At 37.4% G+C, this 16,360-nt stretch overlaps 1 protein-coding gene across 1 annotated transcript; it reads left to right on the top strand.

Moving 5' to 3' along the window:
- Positions 1-7,835: 7,835 nt before the first annotated feature.
- On the top strand, positions 7,836-11,953 carry SUCNR1 (succinate receptor 1). The gene is made up of 2 exons (XM_067739786.1): positions 7,836-7,895; positions 10,159-11,953. Exons 1-2 carry the CDS (start codon positions 7,836-7,838, stop codon positions 11,110-11,112), a joined length of 1,014 nt encoding a protein of 337 aa, XP_067595887.1. The 3' UTR covers positions 11,113-11,953.
- Positions 11,954-16,360: the final 4,407 nt, after the last annotated feature.

The following is a 16,360-nucleotide window of genomic DNA, read 5'->3' as shown; positions in this document are numbered from 1 at the left end:
TATAAACTTGTAGTTAAGAATTAAAATTTTATAAATGTTCTTTGTTTAATTGTGATGATTATAAGAAAAAGCAGTTTAAAAGCTAACAGACTATCAAACATATTTTTAAAGTTAAGTTTTAAAAATGTTCATTTTTAAAAGGCTGAATACAATTAAAGTGAAAGAAACATTATTCCTAAATTAAAAATGAGAACTACTGATCTGCTTATGGAAGTAAGTTGAATATTATTTATAGTTTAATACCTCTAACAGGTTTGGATATATTTTTATAAATATAATTAAAGAATTCACTTTAATTGCCAATATCTAAAGGAAAAAAACTGTTAAAAATAATTAATCCAAATCAGCTATAACCTATTTATTATGATTTCTATTTCCTAAAAATTAAAAATATAACCACTACAAAGCAGGAGAGAAATATTAATTTTTCATGAGAGAAGTTCCTCTTCAACAGGAATTTTGGTTAAAGGACTAGCTTACTTCATCAATTTGTAGAATTGTGATGGCCACACTAAAAACACATGCAGCTACAAATATCATCCAATTTGAAATCTAAAAACTGTGGGTCCTGGTGAGGTTAAATTGGTTTGCAAATATTAGACAACCTTACCTTTATAAAACCACAAATTACTAATATTGGACTTAGAAAAATTATTTTAAGAATGAAATAAATGTATCAAAAAAGCAGATTATAAAACATCATAAAGAGTATAATATCATTTTTGTAAAGATAAATTCAAGTATATATCAAAGTGTAGGAGGGTATCCAAATATTAAGAATGGTTGGTTATAGAAATTTTTGATTTTTTTTTTTTTTTTTTTTTTGCCTATCTGCTTTTTCTGAGTGAGTGTTACATAATAACAGGTGTTTTTAAAAGTTATTCTTTAAAAAATGAATGAAGCAACCACTCGAAGCAGGACAATGGTTAGTCATTCACTTCCCTTATTCTAGTTGTGGTGTTCTTTATCCCTGCTACCTCCCTTAATCTCTCAATCCCAGTGGATGGCTCAAAAGCAGAAGAATTCTCTGTGGCATCAACATGGCCCCTACCTGCCCGAGTGGTAGCTATTGGTAATCTGGCTTCTAGTTATACAAGTCTTCATGGATGTATTTTTCTTCTATGGCAGACAAAGCTTTAGGCTACACATAAGTTACTGACATAAGTCAGTACATTTAAGAACTGACTAGGCAGAAAGATAAGAATTATGACTAGAAAAGGAGGAAATACGAAAATAAAACAAGTAAGTTTCTTGTCATAATGAGACTTCCTATTGTCTTAATATTCATTTGAGTGTGTGCATCAGAGTTTTGAGTATTCCCAAAATAGAGTTGCCTAGAACTGAGCCTTGAGAAACTCCAATATTTACAACTTGGGCAAAGAAGGATTAGACCATAAAAGAGTCTACCGAGAGAGGAAGGAGGACAAGGAGATTGCCATGTCATAGAAGGCAAGGAAGGGAGAACTTCCAGAAATTGTGGAATGGGAAGTTGCTGGGAATAGAGTAAAAAATAATATTGAAAAATTACCAGTGAGCTAGAAACTAAAGCCTATTATTATTTTTTAAAAGACCATTGGCCTTCAGCTGTATTCCTAAGAATTTTTAATATTATACATGCTGATCTGCAGAAAAAAATAGGAAGTCCAGATAAACCAAAAGGAGAAAGGACACAATAAAAATTATCTGGAATCTCATCACTAGGGATAAAAGTATTAATACTTTGGTACATGTCCTAAGCTTTCTAAGGTTTATGAATTTCAGATGTAAATTTCTAATTTTTTGGTTAATTTTAATTTAAAAAATTGATCTTAGAAGATATATATATCAAATTTTACCTTCTACAACAATATGTCTAAATCACAGCTATCACTACTCCAGTTGCCAGTTTTGAATATTTGTCATACTATATGCAGCATCATCTTTTATAGGGAAATAGAGCAAGGAGCTTAATTTGGTGGATTTACTACTTATCTGACCTTGGAGGAAACATTTATAAAGATGTTTTGTAAACAGTCAAGTGTTTATATTCCTCTTTCCACTGAGCAAGCATTTACAGACCATCTACTTACCTGGTAGTCACTGTACCAGGTGTAAAAGGTAAACTGTGAGTAAGATAAAGTTGTGAGTAATGCTAAGAGCAAGATAAGTATACAATGTGGCGGTGAGGGGGTGCTAATTAGACTAGGGAGTCAGAGATCCTATCTTGGGAAACCCACACTGACACTGAGGTCTGAAAGAATTGTAGATGTAAGACAGAGTATGTGATGGAGCAAGGATCATAGGGGGAATATGTCAGAGAAAAATTCAATGAACTGAACATTAGGAAAGTTGTCTGTGCATTCAAAGAGCAGGAAGAAAGATGAGAAAGGAGGAGAATAATACCAGGTGAGGCTGAAGTGGAGTCCAGGAGCCAGACCATGCAGGCCTTGAAGTCTCATTAAAAATTTTGGACTTTATTCCTTAGACAGTAAAAAATTATTGAAACGTTTTGGTTGAGTAGAGTAATATGATTGGAATTTTGATTGTAGTTTTTTTTAAGATTGTTTAGCTATCATGTTGAAGGTAGATTAAAAGAGGGCCAGAGAAGATGTGAGGAGAACATGGAAGGATATGGTATAGCCCAAGATGATAGTAGCCTGGATTAGAATGGTGATGAAGGAGATGGAGCAATAGTGGTGAATTGGAGAAATATCCAGACATTATAGTCAATGAGACATGGATAGTTTAGTTGTTATTGGAGGTGAGCAACAGATGACTTCAAGGATGTTGCTTGGATATCTGAGGTGACCACCTGGGTAAATGGTGTGGCCATTCACTGAGTTAGGTGGAGGTACAGCAAGACTGAGAAGGAAGTTGGAGAGCTTATATAGGATTTCTGGAGGTAGAGGTACTTCTGAGAGATCAATCCGTGGTAATAAGTATAAACCAGTAGAGCTTATAAAACAGGTCTGTGCTGGGATAGACATTGAGAGGTTGATATGTGGATGGTCATTAAAGAGAGAAAGTGGATGAGATCATCCGGGCAGAGCCTAGATAAAGAAGGAGTTCAATACTGATCCATTAGAGATATACATTAGAGATCACTTTTTGTGTCGTACATTCTCTGGGTTTGGATGATGCATAATGACAAGTATCCACCATTCCAGCATCATACAAAATAGCTTCACTGCCCTAAAAATCCTTTGTGCTCCACCTAATCATCCTTCCCTCCCTCCCCCTAAACCCCTGGTAACCCCTGATCTTTTTATTATCCTTATAGTTTTACGTTTTCCAGAATGTCAAAGAGTTGGAATCACAGAATGTAACCTTTACAGATTGGCTTCTTTCACTTGGTAATATGCATTTAAGGTTCCTCCACATCTTTTCATGGCTTGCTAGCTCATTTCTAGAAATTCGGCCACCACATGGCCTCTGACTGAGGTCTCTCCCCACTATTCCATTCTGCTCTCAGACTAATCTTAAAATACCACTTTCATCACCACCTAGTGGTTCCCTGTTGCCTGTCTCAGCAAGTCTAAACAATTGGCTTCACTTTTTATGATCTTTTTATTTATTTATATATTTATTTATTTATTAAGCTCTTTATTGGAGTATAATTGCTTTACAATAGTGTGTTAGTTTCTGCTTTATAACAACGAGAATCAGCTATACATATACATATATCCCCATATCTCCTCCCTCTTGCGTCTCCCTCCCACCCTCCCTATCCCACCCCAGGTGGTCATAAAGCACTGAGCTGATCTCCCTGTGCTATGCAGCTGCTTCCCACTAGCTACCTGTTTTACATTTGGTAGTATATAGAATTCCGTGCAACTCTATCCCTTCGTCCCAGCTTACCCTTTCTCCTCTCTGTGTCCTCAAGTCCATTCTCTACGTCTGCGTCTTTATTCCTGTCCTGCAACCTTGTCTTGTTCCTGATCTCAGTGGAAATGGTATCAGTATTTCCCATTGAGAATGATGTTGGCTGTGGGTTTGTCACATATGCCCTTTATTATGTTGAGGTAAATTCCCTCTATGCCTGCTTTCTGGAGGGTTTTTATCATAAATGGTGTTGAATTTTGTCAAAAGATTTTTTCTGCATCTATTGAGATGATCATATGGTTTTCCTCCTTCAATTTATTAATATGGTGTATCACATTGATTGATTTGCCTATATTGAAGAATCCTTACATTCTTGGGATATACCCCACTTGATCATGGTGTATGATCCTTTTAATGTGCTGCTGGATTCTGTTTGCTAGTATTTTATTGAGGATTTTTGCATCTATATTCATCAGTGATATTGGTCTGTAGCTTTCTTTCTTTGTGACATCTTTGTCTGGTTTTGGTATCAGGGTGATGGTGGTCTCGTAGAATGAGTTTGGGAGTGTTCCTCCCTCTACTATATTTTGGAAGAGTTTGAGAAGGATAGGTGTTAGCTCTTCTCTAAATGTTTAATAGAATTTGCCTGTGAAGCCATCTGGTCCTGAGCTTTTTTTTTGTTGGAAGATTTTTAGTCACAGTCGCAATTTCAGTGCTTGTGATTGGTCTGTTTATATTTTCTATTTCTTTCTGCTTCAGTCTCAGATGGTTGTGCTTTTCTAAGAATTTGTCCATTTCTTCCAGGTTGTCGATTGTATTGGCATATAGTTGCTTGTAGTAATCTCTCATGATCCTTTGTATTTCTGCCGTGTCAGTTGTTACTTCTTTTCATTTCTAATTTTATTGATTTGAGTCTTCTCCCTTTTTTTCTTGATGAGTCTGGCTAATGGTTTATCAATTTTGTTTATCTTCTCAAAAAACCAGCTTTTAGATTTATTAATCACTGCTATTTTTTCCTTTATTTCTTTTTCATTTATTTCTGATGTGATCTTTATGATTTCTTTCCTTCTGCTAACTTAGGGGTTTTTTGTTCTTCTTTCTCTAATTGCTTTAGGTGTAAATTTAGGTTGTTTATTTGAGATGTTTCTTGTTTCTTGAGGTGGGATTGTACTGCCATAAATTTCCCTCTTAGAACTGCTTTTGCTGCATCCTGTAGGTTTTAGGTTGTCTTGTTTTCACTGTCATTTTTTTCTAGGTATTTTTTGATTTCTCCAGTGATGTCTTGGTTATTAAGTAGTGTATTGTTTAGCCTCCATGTGTTTGTATGTTTTACAGATTTTTTCCTGTAATTGAAATCTCGTCTCATGGTGTTGTGGTCGGAAAAGATACTTGATACGATTTCAATTTTCTTAAATTTACCAAGGCTTGATTTGTGACCCAAGATATGATCTATCCTGGAAAATGGTCCATGAACACCTGAGAAGAAAGTGTATTCTGTTGTTTTGGATGGAATGTCCTATAACTATCAATTAACTCCACCTTGTTTAATATATCATTTAAAGCTTGTGTTTCCATATTTATGTTCACTTTGGATGATCTGTCCATTGGTGAATGTGGGGTGTTAAAGTCCCCTACTATGATTGTGTTACTGTCGATTTCCCCTTTTACGGCTGTTAGCATTTGCCTTATGTATTGAGGTGCTCCTATTGAGTGCCTAAATATTTACCATTGTTATATCTTCTTGGATTGATTCCTTGATCATTATGTAGTGTCCTTCTCTGTCTCTTTTAATAGTCTTTATTTTAAAGTCTATTTAGCCTGATATGAGAATTGCTACTCCAGCTTTCTTTTGATGTCCATTTGCATGGAATATCTTTTAAAAGCCCTTCACTTTCAGTCTGTATGTGTCCCTAGGTCTGAAGTGGGTCTCTTGTAGACAGCATATATATGGGTCTAGGTTTTGTATCCATTCAGCTAGTCTATGTCTTTTGGTTGTAGAGATTAATCCATTTACATTTAGGTAATTATCAATGTGTATGTTCCAATTACCATTTTCTTAATTGTTTTGGGTTTGTTATTGTAGGTCTTTTCCTTCTCTTGTGTTTCCTGCCTAGAGAAGTTCCTTTAGCATTTGTTGTGAAGCTGGTTTGGTGATGCTGAATTCTCTTAGCTTTTGTTTGTCTGTAAAGATTTTAATTTCTCCATCAAATCTGAATGAGATCCTTGCTGGGTAGAGTAATTTTGGTTGTATATTTTTCCCTCTCATTACTTTAAATATGTCCTGCCACTCCCTTCTGGCTTACAGAGTTTCTGCTGAAAGATCAGCTGTTAACCTTATGGGGATTCCCTTGTGTGTTATTTGTTGTTTTTCCCTTGCTGCTTTTAATATGTTTTCTTTGTAATTTTTGACAGTTTGATTAATATGTGTCTTGGAGTATTTCTCCTTGGATTTATCCTGTATGAGACTCTCTGTGCTTCCTGGACTTATTTCCTTTGCCATACTAGGGAAGTTTTCAACTATAATCTCTTCAAATATTTTCTCAGTCCCTTTCTTTTTCTCCTCTTCTTCTGGGACCCCTATAATTCAAATGTTGGTGCATTTAATGTTGTCCCAGAGGGAAGGGCACAGATGCGGGGTGGGCCTGCAGCGGCAGAGGCCTGCATGACGTTGCAGCAGCCTGAGGCTCACCGTGCGTTCTCCTGCGGAAGTTGTCCCTGGATCCCGGGACCCTGGCAGTGGTGGGCTGCACAGGCTCCCCAGTGGGGAGGTGTGGATAGTGACCTGTGCTCGCACACAGGCTTCTTGGTGGTGGCAGCAGAAGCCTTAGCATCTCATGCCCGTCTCTGGGGTCTGCGCTGATAGCCGCCGCTCGTACCTTTCTCTGGAACTTGTTTAGGCGGTGCTCTGAATGCCCTCTCCTCGCGCACCCCAAAACGATGGTCTCTTGCCTCTTCGGCAGCTCCAGACCTTTTCCCGGACTCCCTCCCAGCTAGCCGTGGTGCACTGGCCCCCTTCAAGCTGTGTTCATGCAGCCAACCCCAGTCCTATCCCTGGGATCCGACCTCCGAAGCCCGAGCATCAGCTCCCAGCCCCGCACGCCCTGGCGGGTGAGCAGACAAGCTTCTCGGGCTGGTGAGTGCCGGTCGGCACCGATCCTCTGTGTGGGAATCTCTCCGCTTTGCCCTCTGCACCACTGTTGCTGCGCTCTCTTCCACAGCTCCGAAGCTTCCCCCCTCCGCCACCCGCAGTCTCCACCCGCGAAGGGCCTTCTAGTGCATGGAAACCTTTCCTCCTTCACAGCTCCCTCCCACTGGTGCAGGTCCCGTCCCTATTCTTTTGTCTCTGTTTATTCTTTTTTTCTTTTGCCCTACCCAGGTACGTGGGGAGTTTCTTGCCTTTTGGGAGGTCTGAGGTCTTCTGCCAGCGTTCAGTAGGTGTTCTGTAGGAGGTGTTCCACGTGTAGACGTATTTCTGATGTATTTATGGGGAGGAAGGTGATCACTACGTCTTACTCTTCCACCATCTTGAAGGTCTCCTATGTCTTGTTTTTAAGACTGACAAGATGAGAGTGTCTAAATACTGATCAAAAGGATGCAGTTGAGGTGGAGAAGCTGAAGAGACAGTAAAGAGACAAGACAGATAACGTGTAGGAATCTTGAGAATTTGGGAATGAGTTGGATCTGGAGTAAGCCCAGAGGAATAGATATTCTCTGTTGTCACAGGAAGGAAGGAGGAGAGGACAGTAACGGAGGAAGGAACCAAAGAGTGGACACCCAGTGGATGGGCTCTGTCTCAGGGATTTGTAGGCAAAACTCATCCATGATGAGTAGGACAGAGGTTTAAAAAAATTGGAAAGGTATGACAATTAAAAATGTAATAAGTCGCGGGCAATGTGAGAGAGCAGTAGAATCACATAACCTCAAACACAGAGTGAAACCAATTTGCTTGGTTCTTCAGCATCGTTCAATGTGTCTGCTGCCTGAGGAAGTTCCGATCTAGCTTCTTCTAGTGTTGGACTTTGTGGCAGGTTGCCATGGAAAGCCTTGAGGAGAGGAATTTAGAGGAATGTCAGAGGAATTTAGGATGTTTTAAAGTAAGTGATTAAAAATAACTTATCAAAATATTGCATTTATCATATCTACAATTCCATGAATTATTTTTGTAAAGAAAACACTCTCAAAGTAGCAGCGATCTTGGGAACTCCCTAGCAGTCCAGTGGTTAGGACTCGGTGCTTTCACCTCAGGGGAGCTCGGATCAATCCCTGGTTGAGGAACTAAGATTCCGGAAGCCTCGTGGCACAGCCAAAAAAAAAAAAAAAAAAAAAAAAGTAGCAGGGATCTTCAACTGAAATAAAACATTTGAATTTGACAAAAATCAATAAAAGTTCTCCAGATGCCTTCATTACAGAAAATTCTGCTCAATGTTTGCATGCGTCCCAGAAGAGGCAGTTCAGATGCATTTGTTCTTATTTTGCTCTATTTACCAAAATACTATACTAAGAGCATCATTTGATTGCAACTAACACTCCGAGGCCTATTTGATAGGAAATTTTTAGAAAATTTTATTTTCAACCTTGCTTTTTTCTTACTAGAAATAAGTAGGATTTAATATTTCAAAATGGCAATCCAGTACATTTTTAAGAAATTCAATTCTTTAAATAGTCTATCCGACCACAAATAATCTTGCCTCTTTAAAGAGAGAAAGTGGCAGGTGAGCAAGACTTTTGAAGTTTGAATGAATCAGATTGCTTATTTTCATGGCCCCTATTCAGAAGGGGCTATGATTGTGGTCTATTACTAAATGTATGACCTTTCAAGACTCAGTGATTTTGTGTATAAACTGAAAGTAATAACAATCCCCAGTCCTTTATGTCACTGTATTAAATGAGATAATCCTCGGAAAGTGGTGAGCACAGTGCCTAGTACACTATAAGCTTTCAGTAAATAGTGGCCACTGGTATTATTATTACTAATATTTTCAGCTTCATATTTTAAATTTTTAAAATCATGTTTTAACACTGGAGTTGTACAGATTCTATTAAATGTTAAGAATACTATTTTGAGCACTATATTTGTTGCTAGGTCTGCCATAACAAAATGTTTTGGACTGGGTGGCTTAAACAACAGAAACTTATTTTCTCACAGTTCTAGAGGCTAGAAATCCGAGATCAAGGTGTCGGCAGGTTTGGTTTCTCTTGAGGCCTCTTTCTTTGGCTTGCAGATGGCTGTCTTCTGACTATGTCCTCACATGGCCTTTCCTCTATGTGCATGCATCCCTGCCGTCTCTTTCTCATCATATATGGACACAAATATATATGATCTCATGTAACCTTAATTACTTCTTTTAAGGTCCAGCTCCAAATATGGTTAAATTCTGAGGTACTGGGCTTTGGGGCCTCACCATAGGAATTTGTGGGGAGCACAATCCATCCCATAACAAGCATGCTGAAGTATGTAGTGAAAGATCACTGCGTGTGGTGCAATAGGCTGAAGGTCAAATTCTGGCTCTGGCATTTGGTGACCTGTGATTAGTAATTTAATTCTTCAACCCAGGTTGTTCTCATGTCTAGTAGGATGGAAGTGGGATTGAGATAAATGGATTCTTCTGAAAATTAGAGATAATATTTGTGATGTGCTGGGCATATAACATGTCAATAAATATGTTGTCTTATTGCAAAAAATTTTTAAAAACTGGCGTTGTGTTTTATAAACTTAAAACAAGCATAATCCTTTGTCAATATGAAAACATAATCAAAGCTATTAATATTGCAAGACTAGAGTTATAAGAATCCCTGTTTCCTCTTCTAGGTTATGGTTCAATTAAATTTAACTCAGAGGATTTGTTGAACAACTGTGATATGCTAGGGACCACAGTCAATCCTGAAGACACATTGAATTCGACTCTTCACTTACTTCACTGCACTTTCTCTTGGCCTCCTTGTGTTTGTCAAGTCCTCTATGCATGTTTCCACGTCTGGGCCTTTGCATGTGCTTTTCTTTATGTTTGATACTCTTTATCATTACCTGATATGCACTTATTTGATTATTTCCTGATTTTTCCCGAGAGTATAAATTATTTGAGATGAGGAGCTTTGTTTTACTCATGGCTGTCATCCCATGTCTAGCACATAGTTCAAAGGAACTCAATAAATATTTGTTGAAATAATATATTAGTGATATATATGTACATGATTATGTTTGTATACATATGCACTCCTTACTAATGTAACCAACTCTCTGCAGTTCAACTTTTAAGTGTTATTTGATGATGATGTTGATGCTGCTGAAGTTCTGCAGTTTTATCTTCAGTCGTAGTCTAGTGATTCATCCTTATATTTTCTCTCTCTCTTCTTTAGGCATGGAATGCAACTTGTGAAAACTGGCAGGCAGTGGAGGCTGCTCTGGAAAAGTACTACCTTTCCATTTTTTACGGGTTTGAGTTTATTGTAGGAATCCTTGGGAATACTGCTGTTGTTTTCGGCTACCTCTTCTGCCTGAAGAACTGGAACAGCAGTAACATCTATCTCTTTAATCTCTCTATCTGTGACTTGGCTTTTTTGTGTACCCTCCCCATGCTGATGAGACAATATGCCCAGGGAAAATGGACATATGGGGATGTGCTCTGCATAAGCAACCGATATGTACTTCATGCTAACCTCTACACCAGCATTCTTTTCCTCACTTTTATCAGCATTGATCGATACATGCTCATGAAGTATCCGTTCCGGGAACACTTCCTACAAAAGAAAAAGTTTGCTGTTTTAATCTCTTCGGCCATTTGGGGTTTAGTAACCTTAGAGCTCCTGCCCATACTTTCTCTTATAAATCCTGTTGTAGCTTCCAAACACACCAACTGTACTGATTATGCAAGTTCTGGAGACCCCAGTAACGTCTTCATTTACAGCATATGTCTAACCTTCTTGGGGTTCCTCATTCCTCTTTTTGTGATGTGCTTCTTTTATTTCAAGATTGGTGTCTTCCTGAAGCATAGGAGCAGGCAGCTCTCTACTGCTTTGCCCCTTGAGAAGCCTCTCACCTTAGTCATCATGGCAGTTGTGATCTTCTCCGTGCTTTTTACTCCCTATCACATCATGCGAAACGTGAGGATTGCTTCACGCTGGGGGATCTGGAAGCAGACCCCATGCACTAAGGCCACCATCAACTCCTTGTACATTGTGACTCGGCCGTTGGCCTTTCTGAACAGTGTCATCAACCCTGTCTTCTATTTCTTTATGGGAGATCATTTCAGGGAGATGCTGATGGATAAACTGAGATACCTCTTCAAGTTCCTTACATCCTTCAGAAGATGAGCTCACGGACTAACATTTTCATTCAGGGAAAACTGAGGTGCTTGTGTAACAGATTGTTTTACACAAGCAGCTATAGGCCAGTTAGCGTTTGATAACTCACAGACGTAAATCAGAGAGGGTCACAGATTTGACCCTGTTTTAAAGGCATGTTGGACCCAGGGTGTGTGAAAAGGAGAGGATGGGAAGTATTTATTGGTTTCTTGACCTAAGCATTGAAAGGAGTCGGACTAGCACCGTCTAATGTTTGAGCACGTAAGTCCAAAATTCTAGGTGTTATAAGACCTTCTCAATCAGTGTACAAGGAACAGAAGCTGGATGAAGCAGCAAGTTGCCTGTGTTTAATCACTGGTCAGATTGTAAAAAAGACAATTTTGTTGGCACCATTCTGTATGTTATTCATACAATCTTATAACTTTGTGTGAGAACCAAGTAATAGAAGATTGGTCATATGCTATTAAATATTGTTGCTAGAAGTGCTCTTGAGCATATTTAGAGTAAACAGTAACAACATGAGTAGAAAGCAATATAACGAGTTCAAGGATGCCTATATTTCTTTATATTGATCATGAATTGGGGTCAAGTTGTAATTTTAAGCCCTTTTTTATTGTATGGTTTTTAGTGAAAAGAATCCTATAAAATAAAAAGAGCTGGTTTAATAAAGAGAGCAATATGAGACGGTTTAATAAAGAGAGAGACATATTTGAGCTTGGATCTCAGGAGACTTGGGTATAAATGATTTTATGCGAATGCTAGAGAGAGATACCAAGGATAACTGCAAAAATTCCAAAGTCATAGAACAAAGCACCTACCAGGAAACCCAAAGCAAGACAAAACAAAACAAAAGAAAAGTGAGCACACTGTTTTTATAATGAGTGTGCCATCTGGCATTTTATGATCACAATTTGATTGTCAGTGCATGGAAATATATTAAGTTCATTAGCCTTCCTGATCTTGATTAAGTAGTAAACTTTAAAATATATTAATAACATAAAACCAGCAAGTAAGAGGAAATGAAATGGTAAGACCAAAATTTGTTGGGTTATTTTCCCTTTCAGAAGGAAAAAAAAATCACGGTTTTTCCACCTCCCCACACACACTTTTTTTTTTTTTTTGTTAAGCAATGGGATCATTTACAAGGACAACTTTATCTTGAGAAAGTGACTCACATCTTCAATGAGACATTTCCATAGAACATTACCTAAGACCATTGGAGGGAATGTTCTAAACAAAATGCACTATATGAACTTGCAGAATATATGGAACATTTATGTATATATCAATATAGATTATCTCAGGAGGGCTACTTAGACACCATTCCATGCCACAAAACAAATTTAGGGGAAAAAAATGAGTGCTGCATTAGCTATCTGAAGTCAAAAAGTATCACATAATAACTCATTTATTGCATGTAATAAAATGTGTGCATGGCTACATGTGTATGCTCTTTTCCTTGAGGCCATTAGCTGTAATGTGAAGGATAAAATAAGCATTATGAGAGCAAAGACATAAAATTCCATTGTCCTTCCTGTTTTGAGATACTCTGGTAATATTATATTCTGACATTCCAAAAACCCAAAATATTCTCATTGAAATACTGTAAAAACACATTACCCACAAAGGATTTGTTTTCCTACCTAACATTAGGCTTTAAAATATTTTTTCATGCTTTGTCTTTATTATTAATATTTTTAAAATGTCAATGTAATTTTATAACTGCCTGATAGTTAATCTTCTGAATTTTTTCATCAGAAAAGGCTGCAGAAAGGGTCTTAGGAAAGAAATATTTGCTTACCTGAAAATATTAGCAGATAAGCTTAGCAACATATAATTTAATTGCAATTTGTATTTTATGCATTGGTTTTCATTTGGAAAGATGAAATTCAATTTGCCTCACACCTATGCCAAGAAGTGGCAGGGGTAGACTCTTTTTAATAGTACAGTGAAATATTTTGTGAAACTATAAGCTCTTACATATATCTTTTAACCAAAATGTTAAGTAATTTTACAGCACATTTATCTTTTGTTTTGCTCAAATCTGTCATGTGGTAACTTAATCCTTAACAGACTAAAGAGACCTGCACTGAAATTATAAGAGCCACTCCATTTGCCTTTTGTACTAGGTGATTACAATCACAAACAATAAATAATGGAAATCCTTTTGCATTTGTGGTTTTCAAAGGAAATACTGTTGGATTTTTGTATCTTGTCTTTTATTGGCTCCCTAGTATCTTCGGAATCATGTCTAAACTACTCGGTCCAGCATTTTTCAGTCTGGACCCACCTATTCTTTGCACATTCGCTCTCGTTGCTTTCGTCACAAATTATACCCTCCAGCCAAAGATAGCTACTTCATTTCATTATATTTAGAACTTTCTTTACTGGGTACACCTGGATGCTCACCCTTGTTTTTTCATGCCCACATATAAAAAAAAATCTAAGCCTTTATTAAGATCCATCTTATCTGTCATGTCATCTTAAAGCCTTACTTTTAGATCTTCTCCTCCCAAAATCTGGAAATAAATCTGCCTACCTCTAGGGCTTCAGACTACTTTTGAGTACTGTTTTTATAAAACACATTATTTTGGGCCTTATATTATAGTTGTTCAGATTCAAGTCAACTCTTAGGTCTGCTAATGGAAAAACCATATGTAACTTTTAAATTTAATTTTTGTTGTCTTCATAGCACCCAACAAGGTACATTTTAAACGATTCTTCATTATGAATGAATATCTTATAGAACAAATTAGAATTCAATGCTCCTTTTGAGGGTGCATATCAAGCTATTTTCTGTCATCACTACTTTTATAATGAATGCTATTTTATATGAAGGATAGAGTGTCTATACACAAATACATGTGCCAGCCGCCATTGCCCTGTCCCTTATATTTTCCTATAGTTTTTAGCATAGTTTTAATGAATGCTTAAGATCTGTGCCTGCTAGTTCCAAATCTGGGTCATGCTGAAGTTGGTCTCCATTGATTGCCTTTTCTCTTTAAGTTCTTTAAGTATGGGTGACAATTTCCTGTTTCTTCCCATCTAATAAATTTAACTATACTCTGAGCACTGTGAATAACACCTCGTGGAGACTCTGGATTCTGTTACGTTTCATTGAAAAGCACTGATATTTTGTTTCATGGCTGAACTCAAACTCTAAACTCTGCAATCTCAGTTCAGCTATTTTAGCCAGCTTAGAAACTAAGCTGTTTAGAATCTACCCAGCACATCCATAATTCAGAGGTCAGCTAGAGACTTGAGCAGAGTTTATACACAAGATGTATATAAACTCATCTGTAGGATCTTCCCCCACTTACTTTCCAGATGCTGAGTTCATCCTGAACTTGTCCTTTGCTTTCTCATGCCAGATAGACACAACAGGTTTCTTTCTGGATTTTAACAACCCTGCGTTGCCTGACAAGGACCTGCACCCACGCCACAAGCTGTTTAAAAAGAAAGGTCTTCACACACTTAACCTTGGAATATCATGCTATTTTGAAACTTGAGTGATATAATATCCATTGGTGACAGTGGTTGTTCCCAGATGCCAGATCTAAGTGGAAGTACTCATCAAGAGCACAGTGGTTAGTCAGATCTCTTGGGTTCAGCAATCCAAGCAGGATGCCATGAAAAAGGATCTGCAACAGAAGAGGAGAAGGAAACATGAGCATGGGTATAAATGAGACATATTCCAGGGACCTTACAAAAATACATACCTGGGCAGGATTTTAGACATACTGAGTAGGTAGAGTACAATCAAGAAAAAGCATTATTATTTTATGATTCTATTTGCACTCCCAAATTGGTGGACCTGGAGAAAGTCTTGGCATATACATACAAATTTTCTATATAGAGAGATAAATATATACATATTTAATACATGTAACAGGAAAGTAAACTCATGACATCAATCATGCAATCACTTAGTTCCTATGAGACATTTTCTCATTAAACTTTGTCTATACCAGGAGACTGATGAGACTTAAACTGAAATGTGCCTTGGATGCTAAAGACATTTAAAATAAAAATAAAAATCATATTATGTATTATGTAAACAGGTAGAATCATGTGGCAGCTTGCCACTTGTATAAAAAAATACTTATTCAACAAATATTTCCAGTGTTTGCCAGAAATTTTGTTGTTGGTTAAGCTATGAATAACAAATATTTCTTGCCTTCAATTAGGTCCTGGTCTTATAAGGAAAACAGACACATAAACAGACAGAAGTAAGTACAGGGCAAAAATAGAGATGTGCCCAAAGTGCTAAAAGTGCATGGAATCATTCTGTCACAGTAGGTTGGGGAATGATTTGGGGGTGACACCAATCCTGCTGAGGGCTGCCATGTGGAGGGGGGTGGGTGTGGGGAGGGCAACAGAAGGGGTGAGGCATAAAGGCATATGCCTGGAAGGTAGACATTTGCAGGCAAACCCCATGAGGGATCAATTCTTGTCTAAGTGTGCATATTTAGATGAGACGGTCAGTAGTGTCTTTCTGGAAGTAGAGAAACCATACACGTATGCAAAGCTGTTCAGCTTGCAATGCAGTGTACATGGAACTATTCAAGAGTTCTCCAACTAGGACTTTTCCTAAAAGGGTTATTTTAGGGAGGCTTAAACAAAGACGGAAAATAAAATTTACTAAACAGTTAAATTATTAATTTGACATACTTTTTTCCTGCTCTCTTTCTTTCACTGCTCTACCAGCTCTGTCACTCTTACCCCAGCCTCCTCTTTCTTCAATATTGGTCTTCTCAGCTCCCTCTTCTTTTTCACTCTTTCCCTCCAGAAAATTTCATTGATTTATGTCTTATCTCTGAGCTTAAATTGATTCCTGTGCCACCTCTACAGGGAAATTTGATTTTATCTTCAAATCTTATTTCAAGATTTTATAAATACCCTGTCAATGAAGAGACATATTTTAGAAATATTGGTATCATATTAATTATGGCATCAAATAATTAAATCAATGAGATAGAGTGTCACAATTTATCTGTTTATAGCAATGTTTCTCAAGATACATAAAAAGAGGATTGAGATCAACATTACCTGCAAATCTCTCAAAATATGTATTTTTTAATTTGTGAAAAATTTCGTGCCCCTTCTGAGGTAAAAGAATCGCTTTGAATGTCTGTTCATTCTCAGAGAACCTCCAGTGTGCAGCCTCAAAATGTTAATACAACAGTATAGAAATATCTACCCCAGTATCAATTATAGAAAGCAACCTCATTTTGTAACTATGGTTTCCTTTACAGAG

Source organism: Pseudorca crassidens, chromosome 5, assembly GCF_039906515.1.
Source record: "Pseudorca crassidens isolate mPseCra1 chromosome 5, mPseCra1.hap1, whole genome shotgun sequence".
Classification (NCBI taxonomy): domain Eukaryota; kingdom Metazoa; phylum Chordata; class Mammalia; order Artiodactyla; family Delphinidae; genus Pseudorca; species Pseudorca crassidens.
This window is presented reverse-complemented; position numbering and strand designations above follow the sequence as displayed.